The sequence below is a fragment of the Sorex araneus genome, chromosome 2 (genome assembly GCF_027595985.1).
Source record: "Sorex araneus isolate mSorAra2 chromosome 2, mSorAra2.pri, whole genome shotgun sequence".
NCBI classification, from domain to species: Eukaryota; Metazoa; Chordata; class Mammalia; order Eulipotyphla; family Soricidae; genus Sorex; species Sorex araneus.
This window is the reverse complement of record NC_073303.1, coordinates 233,823,287-233,846,746: the sequence shown is the minus strand read 5'-3', so window position 1 is coordinate 233,846,746 and position 23,460 is coordinate 233,823,287. Positions and strand designations below refer to the sequence as shown.

Here is a 23,460-nt window from a genome sequence, read left to right as displayed (position 1 = left end):
GGGAGGAAGCGCCGTGAGGGGGCGGCGCAGACCTAGGGGTCTTTATCTTGCATTCCTCCAGAGGTGTGGACACAGGAATGAGTGGGGGGCATCCTCCACCCGCAGCCATGGAATTTGTTGGCGTGTTTGATCTTTTATTTGCTGAACACTCCCCACTCAGCACGATTCCCCCAGCAGTCCAGGGCCAGCAGTCCCCGTGGCCACTCGCCCTCAGCTCTGGCCCCGCTGCCGTCGCTGTCCGTCCTGGTCCTCTTCTTGGTTCTCGGGCGGCGGCGGCGGCGCCTCCTCCAGCCCTGTGGGTGACTGGAGCTCCCCAGCCGAGCCAGTCAGTCGGAAGACCACGGGGATCTGGGCCAGGACCGGGTTGGTCTCCTGCAGGCCCTGGATCCATTTGGCCAGGGTGGACTGGTCATGGGCCCCTGCCATGCAGATGGCAAAGACGGGGCCTTCTTCCACTGTGGAGAGACAAGGGACCCCTCAGTTTGTGCAGTCAGGGCTGGGGAACGCACCCCGCCTCCTCCCTGTTCTGGCCTAGACCCCCTGGGGTCTGGGGCTAGGGCGTTAGGCAGCTCTAGCTCAGCCCTGCAGGCTCACTTGGCTGATGCTTCCTTCCAGCTAGTCCCGCCTCCGCGGGGACCCCAAGACCTAAGCTCCTTGAAGATAGTAACAAAATCTGGACATTGTGGGTGTGGGTGGTTAGCCCAGGTGTGCTAGCTAGGTGCTAGGGAGCACCCCCCCCCCCCCCCCCCGTGGGAGGAAGGCCCTTGCTGTGCGCACAGCTGACCCTGGTTCAAATCCCCACACCACAGTGTCCTCTGAGCCCCATTAGGAATTATTCCTGAGCACTGAAACAGGAGTCAACTCTGAGCTCTGCCATATGTGACCCCTCAAAAGAAAAAATAATTTGATTTTAAAATTACCCTTTGAACTTGGTCCTGTCCTCCTGAGCTGGTGAGTTTCTTTTCCTTACTCTTCTACTTTCCAATAAACTGTTCCATTTCCAATTCAAAAAAATAACAATCACCCCTTTAGGGTGTTGTCTTTTGTTTGGTTGGGGGGCTCTCATGCTACTTGAGGCTATGCGGCATGATGGTTAAGGGGTGTCGTGGCGGCCACCGGGACCACAGGGAGCGGGAAGAGGGGCCCTGTCCTGACCTTCATCGATGTCGAAGTTGTAATCATCCCAGCCGCTCCGGCCATAGTCCAGGGCCAGCTGCATTGGGTAGTAAAGGTTCCACTCTTCCGGAATCTCCTCAGCTTCCTGGGCGAGGGGTGCAGGCACGATCAGAGGCCCTGATCACAGCCCCCTCCCCACCCCCGCAACCCCTGCGCCCCTCGGTGCTCTCACCCTGTCCTCAGGGGGCAGTGGGTCAGCTCTTAGGATGTGGTAATAGACACATTTGTTCCGGAGCCACAGGGAAAAAGGGCCCTCCACGAACACAGGCCGGGCTGGGTTGTGGCGGGCCAGGGCCGCCTGCTGATCGGGGCTCTGGATTCCTGTGTGCAGAGACATATATCCTGGGGTGCCTGGCTTGGGGGTGGGGCACTGCCCCAAGGCCCAGAGCAGCCCCGTCACCAGCAGGCTGGTGCATGTGCATGCCCAGACTCACCAACAATGTGCGGTGTGTGGGGCTCTGCCAGGCTCCGGCTTCCCACAGGGTCTTGGGGCAAAGGCATCTGTAGGGCAGAACAGGGGTGCAGGTTTGGGGCACCCCTTCTGGAGGCATCCAGGGGAGAAAAAACTGCAGGGACAGCCCAGCGAATTGAGGGTCCATAGCACATCTCCTTCCTTCTCCAAGAGGCTTGACAGGAGGGGCTCCTGGAGGCAACCCCCACGGGTTCCAGCCCGGCTGTGCCTCAGAGCCGCGGGGCCTCACCCCCTCACCAAGCCCATGCGCTGTTTCTCCAGCTACACACTGGGATACTTCCAGCCTCACTTCTGACAGATGCTCAGTGCTTAGGAAATTACAGAAAAAGACCCTTTTATAGATGTCGGAGCCGGGCGAGGCATGGAGGGGAGAAAAAAATCCTCCATATCTTTAATTTTTTTTTGTGAGGTTGGGCCATACTGGTCAATGCTAAGGGCTCACTGGCACCTAAAACTCAGCCTTGCATGTGGCTTGGCAGGCAAGTACGTGAGGCCTTGGGTTGGGTTCCACCTCTGACACCCCAAAACAAAGCCAGTTAATTTCTGTTAAACAGTAAAACCCACGACGCTCAGGTTTTACTCCTGGCTCTCCACTCAGGGATCACTCCTGTCGGGACCCTGTAAGATGCCAGGGATCGAACCCGGGCTGGTCATATGCCAGGCAAGCACTTTACTCACTGTCCTGTTGCTTTGGTCCCCAAAGTGAATTTTAGTTTAAAAACGACAATCTAGAAGATGGTTCAGTGGCCTGGCAAGAGTGAGGCTGCGTGATCCCTGGTACCACTCACGTGCACCAAGAAGGGACCCCAAATTTGAAGAACAGAGAGGCTGGGCCAGCCAACAGTCAGCATGAGGGGGAGCAGGAGCAAAGGTCAGTGTTAAGGAGAAGCTGGAGTGACAGGAAGCAAGACAGGGAACCTAGCCACAGTCTCGGCATCCACTCAGGTGGCAGCTTTACCTGGTACACGGTGACCCTGGAGCTGAGGTCAGGCTCCATGTGCCGCAGACCCAGGCGGGCCAGCTCCACGGGGTCCTGGGGCAGCTCCGCGGGCACGGGAAAGGGGTTGGCGTGCCTGAAGCGGGAGAACCAGAGCTTCATGCGCACCAGCTTGAGCATGGGGTAGCTCCTGCGGCCGAAGATCTGGAGGAGCAGGAACTCTGTCTCCTTGTTGGGCATCACCCCTGTGCCGGGGATAGGACAAGCAGGTAAGGCGCTGGCCATGCAGGTGCCCGAGCTGGGCTGGATTCCCGCCATGAGCATCACCAGGAGTAATTCCTGATTGCCCGCAGAGCCAGGACTAACCCCTGAGCATCGTAGGGTATGCCCCACTTCCCCCCCCCGCCCAAAAAAAATGGTGAGGCAGGTGAGAATGGAAGGTAGAAGGGACAGGGATGGAGAGAGGGGAGCACGGATTGGGCAGGACAGAAGAGAGAGGCTGGGGGCGGGGGCGCCGAGGATCCAGTAGCGATCTCAGGCACTGCTGAGATCCCCGATCTCAGGCCGGGGTCCCTCTAGCACAGGACCAGGAAAAGCGCCCCTTTCCCTTGCCCAGGCACACAGGGGCTGGGCGCGGGCAGGCACCGTGATTCTCCATCTGCTCCAGCACGGCCAGCCCACACTCCTGCTGGCGTGGGTAGTGCAGGAACATGCGCTGGAAGATGTTGCGCGGCCGGAAGACCTCCTTGGGGAAGACGTCGAGCAGCAGGTTGTAGACGGCCAGGTCGCGCTCCACGCCGAACTGCGGCATCTTGCGCAGCGCCAGGTAGATGAAGTCCACGTGGCCGCGCTTATGCACACTGCGCTGGGAGAAGCTCTGCACCGCCCGCACGAAGCCCGCCTTGTCCTGCGCACCCCCTGCCGCCGGCCCGAACAGCTCCTCATGGGGTGCTGGAGCCTGGGGGGGCTGCCCGGAGGGCTCTGGGGGGCGTGGGACCAGGGAGGAATCCGAGGAGGTGTAGGCAGCGCTGCTGCAGTGGAGACCCCGCTGGATCTGGGGGAACACCTGGGGGTGTTGGGGGGAAAAGGTGTGTCAGATGTGCAGCTGCCCGTGGCCCTGAGTACCCCTTCGGGGCTCCGAGAAACTGGGGTGCTGTGCTAAATTCAAGCTCTGCAAAATGAGACAGCACCCCCAAATCAGAGTGTTATTTTAACGTGGAGGGGGGTGGAGGTGACCCAAGCAATGCTCTGGGGTCGGCTAGGCAGCGCGGGTTTGGGGGGCACCTGGAGGTGCTCAGAGGACCACCCACAACCAGAGGCGGGAACTCGGGCCCATGGGCAGCCTCAGTGTGCGCTAAGGGGGCACCAGTAGGAACCAGAGGACAAGCTGCCCTGGGGGCTCTGGAGACCTCCTGAGAAAGTTCTCCCGGTGTGCCATTATTCAATGAAAAGGGGAAATAAGAAGGGGTGACTGACAGGTACAGGCTGTCAGGTGCAGAGCATGCATGTGCCCCTGGGTGGGCTGTCAGGGTGGTCCTACCCTGGGCATGGCCTTTAAGGGGGGGGGGGGAAAGGAAGCTGAGAAAGAAGGGGGTGGAGAATGGAGATGGTTAGACCACCATTAGGCCACTAGGCACCTGGTTACCTGAGGAAAGGAGGCTCCCGTTAGTGAGCCCCCGCAGACACCTCCCCAGCACCGGGAGAGGCCTGGGGCCTGCAGGATGGCTCGGATCCAACTCATGCTTGCCGGGCAATCACCTGACGGGGAGAGAGAGAGGACAGAGTGAGCTGATCACCCTCCCTGTCATGGGGTAGAGGCCGAGCCCTCCTCAGCTACAGCTGGGGTCCCTGCTCTGGCCCAAATGTGGACTTTTATAAAACAGGAGTTTATTCCACGCATTACCCAACCTTTTCTTTTTTCTTTTTGGTTTGTTTTGGGTGTAAACCCTGATCATCAAACCCAGTGATGATCAGGGCTCAGTGCTCAGGAATCATGCCTGGCAGTGCTCAGGGGACCCTAGAGGGTGCTGGGATCAAACCCGGGTCAGCTGCATGCAAAGTGAGCTCCCTTGGGGGCCGGAGCAATAGCACAGCGGGTAGGGTGTTTGCCTTGCACGCGGCTGACCCGGGTTCGATCCCCGGCATCCCATATGGTCCCCCAAGCACTGCCAGGAGTAATTCTGAGTAACCCCTGAGCATCGCTGGGTGTGACCCAAAAAGCAAAAAAAAAAAACAAAGCGAGCTCCCTTTCCACTGTTCTGTGGCTCCATCCCGCCATAGGATCATTTTAAATTAATATTTGTGTATGGTGTAAGGAAGGGCTCACGGTGCGGACACATCCAGTGTCCTGGTCCACTGAAGGCACTATTTTCCCCACCTGAGCGTCTGTGCTGAAAATCAGCTGACTACAAAGGGCTTGTTTGTTTCTCTGTTTCTGTTTTTGTTTTGGGGCCATATCCGGTGGGCTCACTCCTAGCCCTGTGCTCAGAGATCACTTCTGAAGGGGACTAGAGGACCCTATGTGATGTTAAGGGTCAAACCCAGGTAGGCTACGACAACACACCCCAGGTCACTCCTGAGCACAGAGCCAGAAATAACTTGAGGCCCTAGGTGTGATCCCAAATTTTAGTGAACTAAATTCAGTGTTCTCCACCCCAAACCAGACACTGCTGTAAGACAGAAGCAGAAAGGGGCTCCCCCACCCAAACTCAAATCTTAGACAGTACCAGCTGTACTGTCAATCTGTCAATCTCATACTGACTCTGTCACTGTCACTGTCATCCCATTGCTCATCGACTTGCTCGAGCAGTAACCAGTAACGTCTCCATTGTGAGACTTGTTGTTACTGTTTTTGGCATATCGAATATGTCACAGGGAGCTTGCCAGGCTCTGCCTTGTGGGCGAGATACTCTTGGTAGCTTGCTGGGCTCTCCCAGAGGGACGGAGGAATTGAACCTGGGTCAGCCATGTGCAAGGCAAATGCCCTACCCGCTGTGCTATCGCTACAGACTCATTTTTGTGTGTGTGTGGGTGTCAAAGACGGCATTCACTCCCCGAAACATTCGCTCTACCATTAGACGACAGATTCACCGTTTTTTCCTGAGACAGGTAAGCTTATTTTAGTGTCAAGAGTCTTGAACTGACTTTGCCTTCTGATTAGAGACAAGGAGAAAATCAGACACCCCCCCCCGGGGGGCCACAGCAATAGTACAGTGGGTAGGACGTGCTCCATCCCCAGTATCCCAGATGGTCCCCTGACCAGCACTAGGAGTAATTCCTGAGTGCAAGCCAGGAGTAACCTCTGAGCAGCGCGCGGGTATGGCCCCCAAACCAAAAGAACATTAAAAAAGAAAAGAAAAGAAAATCAGGCCGCAGTTGTTCAAATGAGGGACCGACCCTGACCACAGCCCACCCCCAACAGGAAGCCCTCATCACCGGGATGAATGCAGGTTTGGCCATTATTTAGCTTCTGAAACCTCTTACTCCTTTTCCTATTACTTTGTTTAATGTCTGACTCCCTGAGTCGGGGGCGGGGGCGAGCATTTCTCTTCCTCGTTGTGCCATATTCCTAAGAACACCTAGTTGGAACATTATAAGAGCCTAAAGAGCGTCTTTTGAATGGGGTAAGGGGCGCGGTTTCTAGGGTCTATAAAGCAGAACCCCGTGCAGGGAAGTACCTACAGCAGTTCTAAGACTGGCTGCCAGGATTCGGGATTCCGTGGGTCAAACAGGCAGACGCAGGACCGAATTCTAGCCTAACTTCCGAAGAGATCTCCAGCAAAAGGGCCTTAATCCCTCCAAGCGTTAATTGCCTCATCTGCAAAAACGGGAGAAGCCGTACGTCCCTGGCCTGCACCCAAAGGTCACGGCACTGTGGCCCCACAGCCCGATCCCTATGGGGCCAACTCCGTGCTGCCGTCCTAAACGAGTCGCCTGGGGTCCTGCAGTTCGCGCTCATCTCCCCAAACGCGACCTACCTATTCACTGGAGCGGCTACGAATTCCCGGCCAGCTTTGCCTTGCCGCTGGGCGCCGCCATATTCTTAGGAGAGCTTCCGGGTCACGGGTCTCTAGCGCGCCAGCAAATCGGAACTGCCAATTTAGAGAAGGGCCGCCCACAAATGGTAGATAACCAATAGAAAGGCTGAATGATCTAGCCCCGCCTCATAAAGAGCCAGGCCCTGCCCGTAAACAAGACAGACCACGCCCCTCGACCGAATCTAGTCTCTGGCTGCTGCGTGGGGGCTGGACTTGGCACAGACTCGTGAAAGAGCTGGCGGCGGTCCAATTTTCACACTTGAACGTGGGAAAGAACCATTAGAAGGGCCATTAACTCATTTGTTCAACCGTCATTTCAAAGATGCTTACTGGATTGCCTGGCGCAGTTTTAGAGGTGATCTATTTTGGGGGGGACAGTCCACATCCAGCGATGCCCAGGGGTTATTCCTGGCTGTGCACTCAGGAATTACTCCTGGCGATGCTCGGGGACCCTATGGGTGCCGAGGGAATTTTACCCGGTCTGCCGCATGCAAGGCAAGCACCCTACTCGCTGTACTATCTCTCAAGCCCCAAAGTGGTGACTTTCGTGAAAAAGAAGGTGCTGTGGGTGACTGATCCAGTGCTGCAAAGTAGGGTTACTTTGCTTTCATAGTCTCACTCCTAAACTGGGTCAACAGTAACTTTATGAGGTTTTAGAGAGTGAATTATTATTTTTCTTTCTTTTTTTTTTGCTTTTTGGGTCACACCTAGCGATGCACAGGGGTCACTCCTGGATCCGCACTCAGGAATTACCTCTGGCAATGCTCAGGGGACCATATGGGGTGCTGGGAATAGAACCTGTGTCGGCCACGTGCAAGGCAAACGCACTACCCGCTGTGCTACCACTTCAGCCCCTAGAGAGCGAATTTTTAAAAATGTAGATAAATGGCCAAATAAAGCACGTGTCGAGGGTGGAAACGATAATACAACTGGTAGGGCATTTGCCTTGCACCCATATGGTCCCCCAAGCACCATCAGGAGTAATTCCTGAGTGCAGAGCCGGGAGTAACCCCTGAGCATCCCCAAGTGCGATCCAAAAAGGTTTTTTTTTTTTTTTTTTTTTTGGTTTTTGGGTCACACCCGGCGATGCACAGGGGTTACTCCTGGCTCTTCACTCAGGAATTACCCCTGGCGGTGCTCAGGGGACCATATGGGATGCTGGGATTAGAACCGGGGTCGGCCGCGTGCAAGGCAAACGCCCTACCCGCTGTGCTATCGCTCCAGCCCCGCGATCCAAAAAGTTTTTTTTTTAAAAAAAAAAAAAAGGAAAAGAAAGCACATGTCTTTGTTTTAGGGGGTGGAGGGAAGAAGAAGACACCCATTGATGCTCAGGGGTTACTCCTGGTTCTGAACTCAGAAATCACTCCCGGTGGTGCTCAGAGAACCTATAGAGTGTTAGTGACTGAACCCATGCTGGCCGCATGCAAGGCGAACACCTTCTCCGCGGTACTACTACTGCTCATATATGTCTTGCTTTCAGCTAACTCTGGTTGAAATCCAAACACCATACGATCTTCTCCCCAGCCTCCCACAGGCATTGCTGGGTGCAGCTCTTGATAACTCCAAGCACTGCTGAGGTGGCCTGGGGGTTTCTTGAAATCCCGAGGAATGTTGCATCCTTGCACAGGGTTTGTTAAGAATTGCTGACAGCCTCCTGACTCCCATTTGGAAACCCCCGCCTCCAAAAAAAGAAAAAAACGCTAGTGGGGCTTGAGCCATATATTTTTTTGTTCTAAAAAGGGGCTGTCTCCCCTCTCAGAGAGCCCGGCAAGCTAGCGAAAGTATCCAGCCTGGACAGCATAGGCTGGCAAGTTCCCGTGGCTATTTGATATGCCAAAAACAGTAACAACAAGTCCCACAGTGGAGGGGGCTGGAGCAATAGCACAGCAGGTAGGGCGTTTGCCTTGCACGCGGCCGACCTGGGTTCGATTCCCAGCATCCCATATGGTCCCCTGAGCACCGCCAGGGGTGATTCCTGAATGCAGAGCCAGGAGTAACCTCTGTGCATTGCCGGGTGTGACCCAAAAAAAAAAAAAACAAAACAAAAAAAAAAACAAAAACCAAGTCCCACAGTGGAAATGTTACTGGTGCCCGCTGGAGCAAATCAATAAACAACAGGATGACAGTGATACAGTGTTTTGTTTTGTTTTTTTCTCATAAAACAAAGGCCTGGTAGAAGCAGAAGTTGTTGGGGCCAGAGCAATAGTACAACGGGTAGAGCGTTTGCCTTGCACGCAGCCGACCCGAGTTCGATCCCTGGCATCCCATATGGTCCCCCAATCACCGCCAGGAGTAATTCTTGAGTGCAGAGCCAGGAGTAACCCCTGAGCATCGCCGGGTGTGACCCCCCCAAAAAAAAAAGAAAGTTGTAGGCGAAGACAGTTACTCGGTCCCTTCAAGCTGCTTCCAGAATCCGGTGGCTTAAGGAGACTGGGGCTGGCAGTGAACAGGAGGATTCTGACAACCACTCTTAGATGCTGCAGCCCTCCTGCACAGCCTCAGCACCTTCGTCTCCTCACGTGTGCTGGGATTGGCTGAACTGTGAGGCACTACAGCCAATCAGCTGCTGGTCCAGGAGGGCTCGCGCACTACCCTCCCCAACACGTTGACAGCCACGTGGGCTGCAGCTGGGCGCGCTCCCAGCCGGCTCTCTTGGGTGCAGGCGCAGCCTTTTTCTGCTCGGCTGGGGCGTGGGTGAGGGCAAGGGCGGTGGGTGGACATGGCATTGGGGTCGCTGATCTGGCCGCCTCCTTCAGATCTCAGGATCCTTCTTTCTTCAAACAGCCACAAATCTTACAGGCGTAGTCACACACAGGCATTTACATACTTGATGTGGTTATTAATAGAGCACAAAATGGTATGTGTGAAGCCCCGATGTCGACCTTTAATATGCAGTGCTCCAAACAGCCAACGGGAAAACAGCAGCTTCGCGGGCTCAGCAGCCCTAGACAGAGCTGTACCCAGGGAGTGAGGCTAACATCAGCATCTATGAGTCACCTCAGCACACCCCTAAGGGCTTAGTAACCCTCTGGAGTCCTTTATACTGCACCAACCTCCCATCTCAGCAACAAAAACCAAATCTAGAGACAGTCTAGCAAGATTCCCCAAAGCAGATTTCAAAAGAATCAAGGTTACTCAAGCTCGAGGGACGGCAAGATGGGAGGGCGTCTTTTTTGAATTGTGATTCAAAGCATCTCAGATTCCGTCCTGGCAGCCCAAAGAACTACTGGACAGAAAGGGTGGAGAAATCCAAAGCAAGGCTAGTAGTTTATTAATAGCACCGTGACAAGGTTAATTGCTTCGTTGTGATAAATGGACTATGATTACATAAGTCAGAGTTCTGGCTGAAGGGCATATGGGAACTCACCATCCTAGTTTTGCTGCTTTAAATCTAAAATTATCTCAAAATAAAAAGCTGAAGGGCCAGGAAGATAGCACAGCGGGTAGGGCGCTTGCTTTGCATGCAGCCAACCCAGGTTCAATTCCTGGCATCCCCATAAGGTCCCCAGGGCACCATTAGGAGTGATTCATGAGTGCAGAGCCAGGAATAACCCCTGAGCATCACAGGTGTTGCCCAAAATCCAAAACCAAAAAAAAAAAAAAAAGTTTAAGACGGGCTGGAGAGACAGTACAACAGGCAGGGCGTTTGCCTTGCACGTGGCTGACACGGGTTCAACCCCTGGCACCCCATTTGGTCCTCTGAGCTTGGCCAGGAGTGATCCCTGAGCACAAAGTCAGGAGTAAGTCCTGAGCATCACTGGGTGTGGACGGGGCGGGGGGAGGGGGGAGAGGAGGAGATTCCCTGGGGTCATCAGGATGGGTGGATGAGGATAGGATGTGCCCCTCTCGCTGCCTCTCCTACCCCGGTCTCGACCTCCAAACAGAGACACAGAGACAGACAAAGAAGCAGAAAATCAGAGCCCCGAGCTGGAGCGAGAGGACACGCGGACCCGCCCGGCCGACCCAGGAAAGGGCCGCCCCTTAGGGAGACCCCGGGCTGCCCTGTCGCCGCGCCTGCCAAGACTCCTGCACCTCCCTCTCCGCCCCTGTCGTGCCAGCGCTGTGACTTCAGGACCGCGGCGGATTCTATAAATGGCCAAAGGCCGCCGGCGGAGGGGCGGGGCCGCGTGAGTCAGCGCGCGCGTCACCGCCAGGCCCCGCCCCGCGCCCTCCGCCGCGGCCGCCAGAGGGCGCCGCTGCTCGCCGGATCCCCGAGGCTGCGCGTTCGAATCTTGCCTCCCTGCCTTGTGGCGCAGGGGAGGCTGGTTTGACCGCTCTGCGCTGCCATCGACCTCCACCTCCTAAGGCTGTTGTGGGGGGGCGGTAGTTAACAAATCTAGGAGTCTGGGATGTGGCCCTTGGTAGGATCAATTTCCAGCCTGGTGGGAAGGAGGGGGTTAAAATTTATAGCACTCAGCATAGACTGAGCAGGGCAAAAACTGTGAGTTCGTTTTTGTTTCTCACCAGTCATTCTCCCTAATAGACTCCTCCTTATAAGCTGCCTCAGTCTTATTTAGAGGACATCGGTTTTGCACCCTTTTGGCCATGTATGGAGATATTTCTGTCTGGCCCTGCTAAGGGAGAGAAGTGCTAAGTGACCGATATCCAGTAGGTCCAGAGATGCTGCCCAGGGCAGAAATCCTGCCTCCACCTTGCCTTACTGCGGGAGGGGCTTCGGGTTCATTTCTGCTCTCCACTGCCAGCCTCAGTTTCCCTCACCATGACATGCATATAACCGCGACCACCTGAAAGCATTGCCCGAACTCTAGAAAACACAGGATAGACAGCAGTAAGGCTGGAGAGATGGTGCGGTGGGGAAGGTGCTCGCCTTGCCTACACCCAGCCGCGGTTGGATCCCCAGCACTGCATAGGGTCTCCTGAGCTCCACCAAGGGTGACTGCTGAGCACCGGGTGTGCCCCCTTAAAAAATAATAATAAATAACAACTATGGGGCTGAAGTGATAGTACAGCGGGTAAAGCATTTGCCTTGCATGCGGCTGACTCAGATTTGATCTCTGGCATCCCATATGGTCCCCCGAGCTGCCAGGAGTGATTCCTGAATGCAGAGCAAGCCCTGAACATTACTGGGTGTTAAAAAGACAAAGACACACACACACACACACAACAACAACAACAACTATATCAAGGACAATGATGATAGTGGCGATGATGGTGATGGTGCTAAAGATGATAAGGGTGGGTTTGTCTAGGATATCCCAGGGGCAGTGAGCCAGGAACAGCCTCTGAGACCCACCAGGTGTGGCCCAAAAGAAAGTATCTCTCTGTCTCTGTCTCTGTCTCTGTCTCTGTCTGTCTCTCTCTCTTTGCTTTTTGGGTCACAACTAGCGATGCACAGGGGTTACTCCTGGCTCTGCACTCAGGAATCGCCCCTGGTGGTGCTTGGGGGACCATATGGGATGCTGGGAATTGAACTCTGGTCGGCCCGTGCAAGGCAAACGCCCTACCTGCTGTGCTATTGCTCCAGGCCCAGAAAGTGTTTCTTTTGCAAGTGGCAGGTGGCTGATACGTCACCCAGAGTCACTAACGGGACAGCCTTGTAGCCTTGTCATGTGGTCTGGCCTGGCTGAGACATCGACCCCTGGGGACAGCAGGGGCTGTCCTCTCTTGGGGCCAGGCTGGCTGTCACAGGGACATGGGGTGGGAGGTGCCTGCCCAGAGTCCGGCGGACACTATCACCCTAGGGCTCAGGTCCCTGGCATCCTCACTCACTGTCGTTTCCCAGGGCACAGAGGCGGGCAGGGTTAGAGACCTGGGGTTGAGAGAAAGACCAAGTTGGGAGAGGGGTCAGCTGGTGGGGGTGAGGCGGACAGGCCTGTCCAGGGCCAGTTTGGCGACCTCTGAGGCCCTGAGGGGTGGTCTGGAGAACAGTGCCCCTTAGCTGCAGCCCAGACATAGACTGGGGGGGGCAGGGGAGGTGAAAGGTGGGGGTCTCCATCTGGCCAAAGCCGACCCCGCACTGAAAAAAAAAGAACCCAGGGCCGCCCAGTAGGTGGAAACAATGACACAACCAACTCCCAATACCAAGATCCTGACATCACGGGCCGCTGAAGGGGGGGGTGTAGCGGGGGGCGCCCCGCCTCCTTGGCAGCCCCTGCGGCCAATGGGCCGGTCTAAGGAGCTGCCGGGCCGCCCCCTCCCCAGCTTCAAAATCGGTGCGAGCAGAGAAGCGGCTGCAGACGCGCCCCGGCCCGCGTCCCCGCCCGCGCCAGCCCCTGTGCCACCCCCTGCGCCACCCGGCACCCGCGCCACCCGCCCGCATGTCCTCCGCGCACTTCAACCGGGGCCCGGCCTACGGGCTGTCAGCCGAGGTCAAGAACAAGGTAGGACTTGGGGGGCGCTCCCACACCGGGCTCCTGTCCCCCAGAGCCCGCTTTGGAGGGTCGCTGAGCAGCCCTCCCATCTAGCCCAGGGGCGGAGGAGGCAGGGCTCAAGCGTGCTGACGGGGCTGGCGCACCCCACCTGGGGATCGTTTCGGGGTTCTGCGCCGCTGTTGGGGTGCAGGGGGGCCCACGGAGGGGATCCCCTATGGCAGCTATGGCCAAGACCGTTCCTGGACCGCGAGGGGCGACTTGGCACCCCCCCAGCCCCTCCCAGACCAACAAAGATTGGGGAAAGTGCCTTCTGGGAGTTGGGGGGCTTCTGGAGACCCAGGAAGATGTGGGAGACGGTAACGAGATGGGGAGGCGGCTGTGCGGGGGGGTGGTTCACTCAGGACTTGGAAAACTACTAAGACTCCCACCACCTCCATGCTGCAGATGGGAGAAACTGAGGCAAGCAACTCAAGTTGGACAAAAGTGGGAGCTGAAAGCTGGGGTCCGAGATTGGCGCCCGCCCCCCACGAGAACGGGGTTGGGTGGTGCCCAGGTCGTCAACCTACTGGGATGGGGGAGTGGCTGCAGGGGGAGCCCCACTGAATGTTCACCCCATTGAACAGAGGGGCGCCCCGGGGCACAGGTGGCCCTGGGGCTGAGGAAGTGGGGGCGGGGCAGAGCCGGAACTGGGGTGATGGCGGTAGGGAATCCTCTGGGCTGGAGGAATGGGCACGTGGGGGTGGGGGTTCCCGGGGAGACACATCCCCGCGCCGCCCCCTCCCCCTGCCCAGCCCCAGAGGAGCCCCAGAGCTGAGCTGAGCGGCCGAGCCTTATAAGGCGGCGCGGGGAGCCCGGCCCCAGCTCTGCTATATAAGGGCCGGTTTGCTTTATAAAGCGGAGCTGCCGCGCCAGGGGGGCGCAGGGCCAGGGCCAGGTGAGGGGGCCGCCCCTCCCCCTGCCATGCACAAGAAAGGGCCGCCCTGATGGGAGGGGTGCTGGAGAAAAAGCGGGGGAGGGGGGGCGCACGGGGCCGGGCTGTGGGAAGGCAAAGCCGGGAGAAGGAAGAGAGCTGGCTGAGATTCTGGGACCCTGGCAGGGGTGTGGAGAGGAGGGCGCCAGGGGTGAGGCAGGGATGTGAGGTGAGGGGGTGCGGGGGAGGGGACCTAGGGCCCACGGCCAGAAGGGGCCCAGGAGAGGCAGAGGTGGCAGGTGGGATACCCACCCAAGAACTCCCCATCAGACCGGAGGGGAGAGACACCCGGGGCCCCCGTCAGACTGGAGGGGGGGAGGGGAGAGAGCACAGAAGGGGGTGGGGGAGGCACAGAGACACAAATCCGCTTGGCCAAGACTGGCCCCCACCCAGGTCTGTCACAATCCCAGATAGTACAGCAGGGAAGGCCCTGGCCTTGCACGCGGCTGACCCGGGTTCGATCCCAGAGAGTCCCCGAGTTCTGCGGGAGTGAGCCCCGAGCACCGCTGGGTGTGGCCCAAAACACTTCAAGACCAAAAGCACCAAGAAAACCACCCCCCAGAGAGAACCAAACTAATGCCAAGACAGGGGCGCCTTCTCTTGTCCCAGGCACCCCGTCACCCCACAGGGTATGACGATGGAGGGGGCGGGCCAGGGGAAGCTAAGCCCCAAGTTTGGTCTGGAGGGGGACCGGCAAATCCAGGCGCCACCCCCCACCCCCCTCCTGCATTCCCTGGTGCCAAACCTCAGAATGCCCGGAATGGCCCCCCTGGGCAGGTACCACCCGGGCCTCTCGGCCCCCCCCTTCCGCCCATGGACACGAGGGGGCAGAATTGCCTTAGTTGGGAAGGGACTGGAGTGATGAGATCAGGCCTCGGGGGGCCAGCCTGCACCCGCCATCCCTCACCCTCTCTCTGCTCCCCCCGCCCCCAGCTGGCCCAGAAGTATGACCACCAGCGGGAGCAGGAGCTGCGCGAGTGGATCGAGGGGGTGACCGGGCGTCGCATCGGCAGCCGCTTCATGGACGGCCTCAAAGACGGGATCATCCTTTGCGAGTGAGCAAGCAGGGAGCAGGGTACTGGGCCCCCCCAGCCCCTCCCTGTCCATCCCCAACCAGATCTTGGCAGCTCCTCGGCCTTCAGAGAACTCTGACTCGGAGCTGAATATTCCAGAGGGGGAAATCTGGGAACAGTTCTTAGAGGCACCATCTCCCATGGACCCATTGAACAAGCCAGGAAAACGAGGCCTGGCAGAGGCAAATGTGGCCCTATGAGTTGCAAGAGGAACCTGCAGACATGGGGCGCCTTTGTCCTTTTTTTCCATCCCTTTCCTCAGACTGTGGAATAGTTGGGCGCCCCAGGTACATGTGAGGCCTCAGGGGATTAAACTCAGGGCCACATGTTTGTCCTCAGCCCGAGTGACAGCTTCCAAGTGTCTAATGAGTTGACTAGGGGCTTTGGGGGAACAAAGGTTCTTTGCTGTTTGTCTGGTACCCCTCTTGATGGGGACCTTCACCTTCACCCTGATTCTAGAGCTGTGTCCCAGTGCTCTGTAACCCCTGAGGGCACCTCTCATTTCTATGCTTATTTACTTATTCAGTGTTTATTAATTGTTCCCCCCCGCCTGGGTTGGAGCAATAGTACAGCAGGGAGGGCGTTTGCCTTGCACGCGGCCAACCCAGATTTGATCTCTGGTCCCCCATACGGCCCCCCAGGTTTCACTAAGAGTAATTCCTGAGTGCAGAGCCAGGAGTAACCCCTGAGCATTGCTGGGTGTGGCCCCAAACCATTTTTTTTTTTTCTTTTTGGGTTCTGGGGCTGGAGCGATAGCACAGCGGTTGGGTGTTTGCCTTTCATGCGGCCGACTGAGTTCGATTCCTCTGCCCCTCTCGGAGAGCCCGGCAAGCTACCGAGAGTATCAAGCCCGAGTGGCAGAGCCTGGCAAGCTACCTGTGCGTATTGGATATGCCAAAAACAGTAACAATAAGTCTCTCAATGAGAGACGTAACTGGTGCCCGCTCGAACAAACCGATGAGCAATGAGATGATAGTGAGTTTTGGGGCCACACCCGGCAGTGCTCAGCGTTTACTCCTGGCTCAGTTCTCACTCCTCGCTCTGTGATCACGCCTGGCAGGGCTCTGGGACCTCGTGTGGTGCCAGGGGTTAAACCTAGGTCAGCCGCATGTAAGGGAAATCCCCTCCCCACTGTGCCGTGGATCCAGCTCTGACTTGAATTGTTTTGAAAAAGGCTGTTCCGGGAGTCGGAGAGCTAGGACCCTGGGGAAGGCCTTGCACATGGCCAGCCCGGGTCTGATCCTTACCACCACACAGTGTCCCCTGAGCACAGAGCAAGGAGTAAGCCCTGAGCACTTCCAGGTGTGGCTCAAAAGCTAAGAAAACGGAAAAGAATAAAATCTGTTTCTGTGGAGGGGCAAGGGTCTGTTTAGAAGGTGGGCGCGGTGCTGGGTGGGGGCGGGCAGAGCCAGGGCCCCGGAACCTGAGGGTTGTGGCTGCAGAGAAGCTTGAGCCTTGACTGAGGGGATGAGCCCTGGGTAAATGGGTTTGCTGAGGCCACAGGATGAAGGGACGTTTCTGAGGGGCGGAAGGAAGTTTCTAGAGTGGGAGCGGGGGGGGGGGGGGTGGGGGGATGGAGAGATTGTACAGGGGGTACGGTGTCTGCCTTGCACACAGCTGACCCCTGTTCGATCCCTGAACACCACACACGGCCAGGAGTGAACTCCTGAGCACAGAGTTGGGAGCCTTACCGGGAAGCCCTGAGCCTCTCCGAGTGTGGCCCGAACTTATCCTCTTCCAGAAAAAGATAGGGAGGCCCATATCTCAGCTGTGCTCAGGGCCACAGGGAACAAAAGAAGGTTTAAAAATAATAATAGGGGCTGGAGCGATAACACAGCGGGTAGGGCATTTGCCTTGCACGCAGCCTACCCGGGTTCGATTCCCAGCATCCCATATGGTCCCCTGAGCACTGCCAGGAGTAATTCCTGAGTGAAGATCAAACCCTGAGCATTGCCAGATGTGACCCTAAAAGCAATAACAATAATAATAATAATAATAAAGGGCCGGAGCGATAGTACAGTGGGTAGGGCATTTGCCTTGCATGTGGTCAACCCAAGTTCGATCCCTGGCATCCCATAGGGTCCACCAAGCACTGCCAGGAGTAATTCCTGAGTGCAGAGCCAGGAGTAATAACCCCTGAGCATCACTGGGTGTGACCCAAAAAAAGCAAATAAATAAATAAAATAAAATGGAGTTGGAGTGATAATACAGAGGAGAGGGTGCTAGCCTAGCAAGCCCACCCAGAGTCCATCCTGTCACCCGACATGGTCCCCCAAGCACCGCCTGGAGTAATTTCTTAGCACAGAGCCAGGAGTAAGCCCTGAGCATCTCCGGATGTGCCGCACAATATATTTTTAATTTTTATTTATTTTTTGATCACACCCAGTGATGCTCAGGGCTTACTCCTGGCTCGTCACTCAACAATTATTCCTGCTAGTGCTCGGCGGACCCTATGGGATGCCAGGGATCGAACCCAGGTGGGCCCTGTGCAAGGCAAACATACTCTGGCCCACAAATATGTATTTTAAAAAAGCACTGTGGGCAGACCCTCCCCTGCCCCCCATCTCGGGGTCTAGGGTGCTAGGGAGTGGCAGAATCACCCCTGGTATCCCCCACCCTTTGCAGATTCATCAACAAACTCCAGCCGGGCTCTGTGAAGAAGATCAATGAGTCCACGCAGAACTGGCACCAAGTGAGCACCCCTCTGGCGATTTGCCCCTCTCAGCCACCCCCACCCAGCACCCCTAGGTCCCCCGCTGACCGCAGCCCTGTTCCCTGCAGCTGGAGAACATCGGCAATTTCATCAAAGCGGTCACCAAGTATGGGGTGAAGCCCCACGACATCTTCGAGGCCAATGATCTGTTTGAGAACACAAACCACACGCAGGTGCAGTCCACGCTCCTGGCGCTGGCCAGCATGGTGAGTGCGGGGGCGGGAAGCTGCTCCCCAGCACCCCTCCAAGGGGGACCCACGGCAGTCTCTGCCTCCTTCCATCCCCCCTTCCCCAGGCCAAGACTAAAGGGAACAAGGTGAATGTGGGGGTCAAGTACGCAGAAAAGCAGGAGCGCAAGTTCGAGCCGGAGAAGCTCAGACAAGGGAGGAACATCATTGGGCTGCAGGTGGGGTCCCTTCCTCGCGGGGGGGGGGGGGACGCTGCGGGGGTGTGGTGCTGGCTGTGGGATGGAGCGGGTGTGTGTGTCTGTTGGGGGGGGGGGAAGATACCCTTCAGAATGTTTCATGTACATGCAGCGCCCCGCCAGCAGGGGGCGCCCTCGTCGTGCCCTTTAGCTGGGAGTCCCGAGGCCGGAGAAGCCGAGGCCAGAGACGCCGCCTCCAGGGGCTAGAGCAATAGATAGTACAGAGGGAAGGGCGCACGTGGCAGCCCCGGATTTGAGTCCCCAGCACCCCAAATGGTTCCCTCAGCCCCGCAGAGCCATGAGTTGCCCCAAACGCTCCCCCCAAAAAAATAAAGAGGAGCCTCCAGCCGCAGTCCCAGTGCCCACTCCCACAAGTGATTCTTCTGTCCCCGTAGATGGGCACCAACAAGTTCGCCAGCCAGCAGGGAATGACGGCTTATGGCACCCGACGCCACCTCTACGACCCCAAGCTGGGCACAGACCAGCCGCTAGACCAGGCCACCATCAGTTTGCAGATGGGCACCAACAAGGGAGCCAGCCAGGTGGGTGCGCGTGGGGGAGGGGGGAGTCCCATACCCAGGGCCCCCGGCTGACCGCCCGGTCTTCCCTGCCCCCTCCGCAGGCGGGCATGACAGCGCCGGGCACCAAGCGACAGATCTTCGAGCCCTCGCTGGGCATGGAGCACTGTGACACCCTCAACGTCAGTCTGCAAATGGGCAGCAACAAGGGCGCCTCGCAGCGGGGCATGACGGTATACGGGCTCCCGCGGCAGGTCTATGACCCCAAGTACTGCCTGAGCCCCGAGCTGGAGGAGTTGGGGGAGCCTGCGCACAACCACCACCCACACAACTACTACAACTCAGCCTAGGGGCCCGCCCCGCTCCCCCCTCCGCGGGGGAGGCTGCCTGCTGCTCTGGGCGCCCCCCACGGGGCGGCCCACCCCTCCCTCTGCATGGTATCCTCCGGCCCCCACGCCCCGACGCCGCTGCCTCCTGCGCTAGCATTTGGGGAAAGCCGATTAAGAGAGTCGTGTTGGGGGGCCCGCTCCCCCATGGAGGGGCCAACTTCGGGCCGGCAGCTCCGGATAGCAGCTCGAGGTCGCAATGAGCAAAAGTAGCCCAGCTGTGACCCAACCCCAGGATAAGCCTCTCGGGGCCCCGCCACTCGGAAACCCCCACGCTTCCGTTCTGGAGCGGGCTGCACGCTAGGGTGGTCCACACGCGGTTAGGTTGGCTGGCAGAATGAGGGTGCAGCGTCGGGAAAACGAGCACTTTTTCTCTCTTCGATTTCACTGGAGCACAATAAAAGGCTGTAAAAGCATCGCCGGAGTCTGCGCTGCTGTCGGTGGGCTAGGGCGCCTGCAGCGCACAGTGGGGGCATGCGGGCTTCATCCATACACACGCACCGGTGTGAGGGTTGGCGCTGGGACTGAGCGCTATAGGCAACTGAGCACGGTGACACCAGGAGCCTGCCAATGGGGCCCCGGTCTGTCCGTTTCAGGCGGGAGCTTGCAGTCCCCGTGAGGCCTGGAGGCCACCCACAGTGCGACGGTCCTGGGGCACAAGCCCTGTTTTCTCCCCATCCTGCCCCAGGCGGGGCTGAGACTGCAAGTGCTGTCCTGAGGCGGACCCCAGAGAAACCCCCCACGCTGATGTATTTAATTATTGGGGCCTCCGAGTCCAGGCTCTAGGCTGTGACCTCCGGGCTGACTGTCCCCCCCGCAAGGCCAAAGATGGTCTGGCCCAGGGCCCGGCGGCCCGGCACTAGCAGGGCAAACAGCACCATATTAGCACTTGGTCTGTGAGCTGGGCGGGGCGGCCCTGCACACCAAGAAGGAACCCCCTTTCTGCTGGGCCGTGGAGGACACCCCCCACGCCAGAGGGCGGTTCTGTCTTTGGCTCAGAGCCTTGCAGGGGGGCCCTTGGGGTGGGGCCTTGAGTGCTGGATGCCAGCACTGTCCACCAATCCAGTGAGTGCTGGAGGCCCCGCCCACTGTCGGCCCGCTGGGCGATCTTGGGGTGACCCAGCCTGCTCGCTAACCCCCCAAGGAACCACAAGGAGCCACGAGTCCCATTGGTGCTTTATTGCAAGTCAAACCACACAGCGCTCGACCCCTGCCACTCCCGTAAAAGCAACTCCAACGCCCCCGTACCCCTTTCTCCGTGCCTGGCCGGGGCCTGATGGAAACCAGGGTGGAGCACAGAGGTCCCAGTCACAAGGCCTAGGAACTTGGGGGGAGGCTCCCCCCACCAACTCAGGCCCCTGGAGAACCCGGCACGTCAGAGTCGTGTCCATAGAGGCAGCTCAGGCCGGCCGAACACAGGGACGCCTCAACTTCACGCCCTGTCTCCCAGTCACACGACTCATATGACAGACACGCACGCGAGCAAGCAAGCAAGCGCGCGCGCGCGCGCGCGCGCGCGCACGCACACACACACACACACACACACACACACACACACACACACACAAGGCAGACTGACAGTCCTGGACCCACACCCTGGCCCCCCAATGTCTCTGGCGCTGAACCCAGGCGGGGGCGGGGAACAGGTTGCCAGGGGGTGGGTCCTCCTCCTCGCTACTGATTGGCTGCCTCGCAGGCGTCTATCCAATCACTGTAGACATCCACGGGCTCTGACAGATCTGATTGGCTGTGGTCAAGGGGCTTGGTGGTACCTGAACCCCGCCCCTCATCCCCGTGCGGGGGGGGGGGGGGAGATGGGGGGAAAGGAGGGGGACCCGGAACCAGGGATGGGGACCGGCAGGCGGCCCTGCCATGACCCCCATGCTCCTCCCCGCGCCCCCGGGTTTGGCAAGGATACAGGTGATGGGCGTCTGGAATTCCTCCAAGCACACGGTGCAGGAGATGACTCCGGTGTTGCGGGCTCGGTCCCTGGAATGCGAGGTGTGGGGTGCGTGAGCAAGTGGGGAGCAGCTTCTGCGGGTGGCAGAGGCCCCCTCCCCGGCCAGGGACTCCCCCCACTCACATTTTCACATCACAAGACTTCTCGTGGTTGCAGAAGGGGCAGGTGAACTGAGTCTCCAGGGTCCCCGTCATCTTCTTCTTGGGGGGCGGCTTCCGCTTGGACTTTCTGCGGCCCATGTCTGGGGGCGGGGGACGGAGTCAGGAACCCCCAGAACTCCTGCCCCTGTGCACAGACGGCCAAAGTGGCGACTGCGGCCCCCACTTCTGCGAAACCCTGGGGAAGGGGGCTGTGGTTCTGTGCCGCAGTTTCCCCACCTATATGGCAGGGATGAGGCCTCCTGAGGACTACCAGACTGTTTGGGTCATAATCAGCCTCGGGCCAGGCCACCACAGGTACCCCCAGGAAGCACCAGCCCCATCATGGCCGGCAGAAAGCTCCCCACCCACCCAACCTCACTGTCTGTAACCTTCTGCATACATCCCTGCACCCTCTGCCTCTCGGCCAGCGCACCCTCCCAACCCACCCAGAGTTTTCTGATCTCTGGAAGCCCAGGGGACAACCCATGAGGGTGGAGCAGAAAGGCAGAGGGAGTGCAGTGCTGCTCTGCCCTGTGACGCCCACCCAGCCCGTGTCCCATGCCGAACAGACGTACAGACACCTGCACGGCAACCTACTTACCACGTGCTATAACCCCCTCTCCTCCACTCCCTCGAGGGAAGCCTTCTCCTGCCCTCCCATAGTGGGGATCTCCAGTCTTACGGATGGCTCCTGTTCCCACTCCTGCCAAATTATCAGGGACCCTACAGGCATCTTTGGGGCCCTCCCTTCTCCCCAAAAACTCACCTCCTTGGAGAGGTGGCCCTGTCTCTGGGCCACAGGTGCCGCCCCTATGGGGCTCAAGGAAGCTTAAAGAGCCCCTCCCCGCCCTGAGCTCTGCACCACAGGCTCAAATGAACACAGACAGTCCTCCCGGTGGCACCAGCAAGGGCACTTCTGGCTTTCCCAAAGTCCTATGGAGCCTTTATTTCCTTTCACACCCTTTATTCCTACCCCACTGGCCTGGCCCGCTCCTGCAAGCACACTTCTCGCCCGGGAACGTGGCATGATCTCCAGGGTCCCTTTTGGTCTCTCACCACCTCTAAACCCTGCCGGACAGTCATCCCAATCTCAATCCCAGCAGGACCTTTTTTTTTTTTTTTAATTATTATTTCCCCATAGCCTCAGAAACACTCATGACCCAGATGGCGCGACACAGACACGCAGTGGATGAATGAATGAATGAGTGTCCGCTCGCCCAGCCACCCTGGGAACTCAGATTCCAGACACACCCCCACACACACCAACAAGGGAGAGCACTTAGCTAGGAGGGGCAGACACTTCCGACAGGGCTATGCTAGACTGGGGGGGGGGCGAACGATCACAAGGTGGGGAGACTCTTCCAAGCGCAGCAGGAGGGCGGCAGCCACCCCCGTCACTGCCTCCAGCTTTGGGAATGGCCAAGGCCGAGGCAGAAAGACCAGGCAGGCGCCTTTACCAATGGTTGGGGGGTGCTGGAGAGGGCACAGGCTGGGGGAATGAGACACGAGAGAAGACACAAGGCAGACAGACGCTCACGCGCTGCAGCCGCAGCCATGCAGCCCCCGGAACCCAGGCGCTCACCTGGTTTACTTTTTTAAAACAACGTTCAGGGGCCTGAGCGATAGTACAGCAGGGACACCCAGCCCAAGAGCACCCGGCACCACAGAGGGTCCCCTGAGCACCGCTGGGAATGATCCCTGAGTTCTGAGCGGGGAGTCAGCCCTGAACACCGTTGGGTGTGGCCCCATAAGAAAAGTTCTTCAGCCCAGGCAACATCTGCAACAGAATCGCCTAGGGATGCCCCCCCCCCCACATTCTTAAGCCTAAGGCCAGATCGCGCCGCCCCCGCACACTAGAAAGTCAGTTCTGGGGCGGTGGGGGCCATCATCGCCCCCAGCACCCGCATCAATTCCTGCGCCTGGTCCGCACGAAGTTCGCAGGAACCCCGTGTTGCACGGGCCAACTACGGATGAGCCCAAAACCTCATCTCTTTCGGAGACCACCGTGTCTCCCGCAACCTCACCGCGGATAAGGCTTCGGGGTCTCCTCCCGCGGGCGCCAGGCCTCCGAGCGGCTACGCTAGGCCGCCCGCGCTGACCGAGGAGGGAGGCTCCCGATCGGCCGCTCCCCAGGTCCCCGGTACGTCTGCCAGGACGCCGAGATCGTCGAGGCTCCAACACCCAGCCACGCCGCCTCTCACCTGCACACGTCTCCGCGCGTCGCCAATGCCAGGTTCACCCGGGAGACAGTGACTTCCGCCTTTCGGAGGAAGCGGAAACCCCTCCCTTTTGCGAACGCCCCGCCCCCGTCAGCGCCAGGCT

General features: G+C 58.4%; 3 protein-coding genes across 8 annotated transcripts; 1 reads left to right on the top strand and 2 right to left on the bottom strand.

The window, feature by feature from the left end:
• Positions 1-113: 113 nt before the first annotated feature.
• On the bottom strand, positions 114-23,374 carry ECSIT (ECSIT signaling integrator). Of its 3 annotated transcripts, XM_055126189.1 has the most exons (9): positions 6,563-6,626; positions 6,267-6,402; positions 4,231-4,343; positions 3,231-3,651; positions 2,607-2,830; positions 1,611-1,677; positions 1,349-1,497; positions 1,156-1,261; positions 114-455 (listed from the first exon to the last, which is right to left on the bottom strand). In XM_055126189.1, exons 3-9 carry the CDS (start codon positions 4,324-4,326, stop codon positions 211-213), a joined length of 1,308 nt encoding a protein of 435 aa, XP_054982164.1. In that variant the 5' UTR covers positions 4,327-4,343; positions 6,267-6,402; positions 6,563-6,626; the 3' UTR covers positions 114-210. The 3 variants fall into 3 exon arrangements, with proteins under 3 accessions (XP_054982164.1, XP_054982165.1, XP_054982163.1); XM_055126190.1 differs by lacking the exons at positions 6,267-6,402; positions 6,563-6,626 and adding an exon at positions 23,340-23,374; XM_055126188.1 differs by lacking the exon at positions 6,267-6,402 and having other exon boundaries at positions 6,563-6,716.
• CNN1 (calponin 1) lies at positions 12,754-19,420 on the top strand. Of its 2 annotated transcripts, XM_055126191.1 has the most exons (7): positions 12,756-12,963; positions 14,858-14,979; positions 17,623-17,689; positions 17,779-17,916; positions 18,006-18,116; positions 18,530-18,676; positions 18,757-19,420. In XM_055126191.1, exons 1-7 carry the CDS (start codon positions 12,901-12,903, stop codon positions 19,000-19,002), a joined length of 894 nt encoding a protein of 297 aa, XP_054982166.1. In that variant the 5' UTR covers positions 12,756-12,900; the 3' UTR covers positions 19,003-19,420. The 2 variants fall into 2 exon arrangements, with proteins under 2 accessions (XP_054982167.1, XP_054982166.1); XM_055126192.1 differs by lacking the exon at positions 18,006-18,116 and having other exon boundaries at positions 12,754-12,963.
• ELOF1 (elongation factor 1) lies at positions 20,203-23,458 on the bottom strand. Of its 3 annotated transcripts, none has more exons than XM_004616591.2 (4): positions 23,340-23,458; positions 21,122-21,239; positions 20,957-21,027; positions 20,203-20,777 (listed from the first exon to the last, which is right to left on the bottom strand). In XM_004616591.2, exons 2-4 carry the CDS (start codon positions 21,235-21,237, stop codon positions 20,713-20,715), a joined length of 252 nt encoding a protein of 83 aa, XP_004616648.1. In that variant the 5' UTR covers positions 21,238-21,239; positions 23,340-23,458; the 3' UTR covers positions 20,203-20,712. The 3 variants fall into 3 exon arrangements, with proteins under 3 accessions (XP_004616648.1, XP_054982168.1, XP_054982169.1); XM_055126193.1 differs by having other exon boundaries at positions 21,122-21,283; positions 23,340-23,444; XM_055126194.1 differs by lacking the exon at positions 23,340-23,458 and adding an exon at positions 23,163-23,333.
• Between the last annotated feature and the right edge of the window lie 2 nt (positions 23,459-23,460).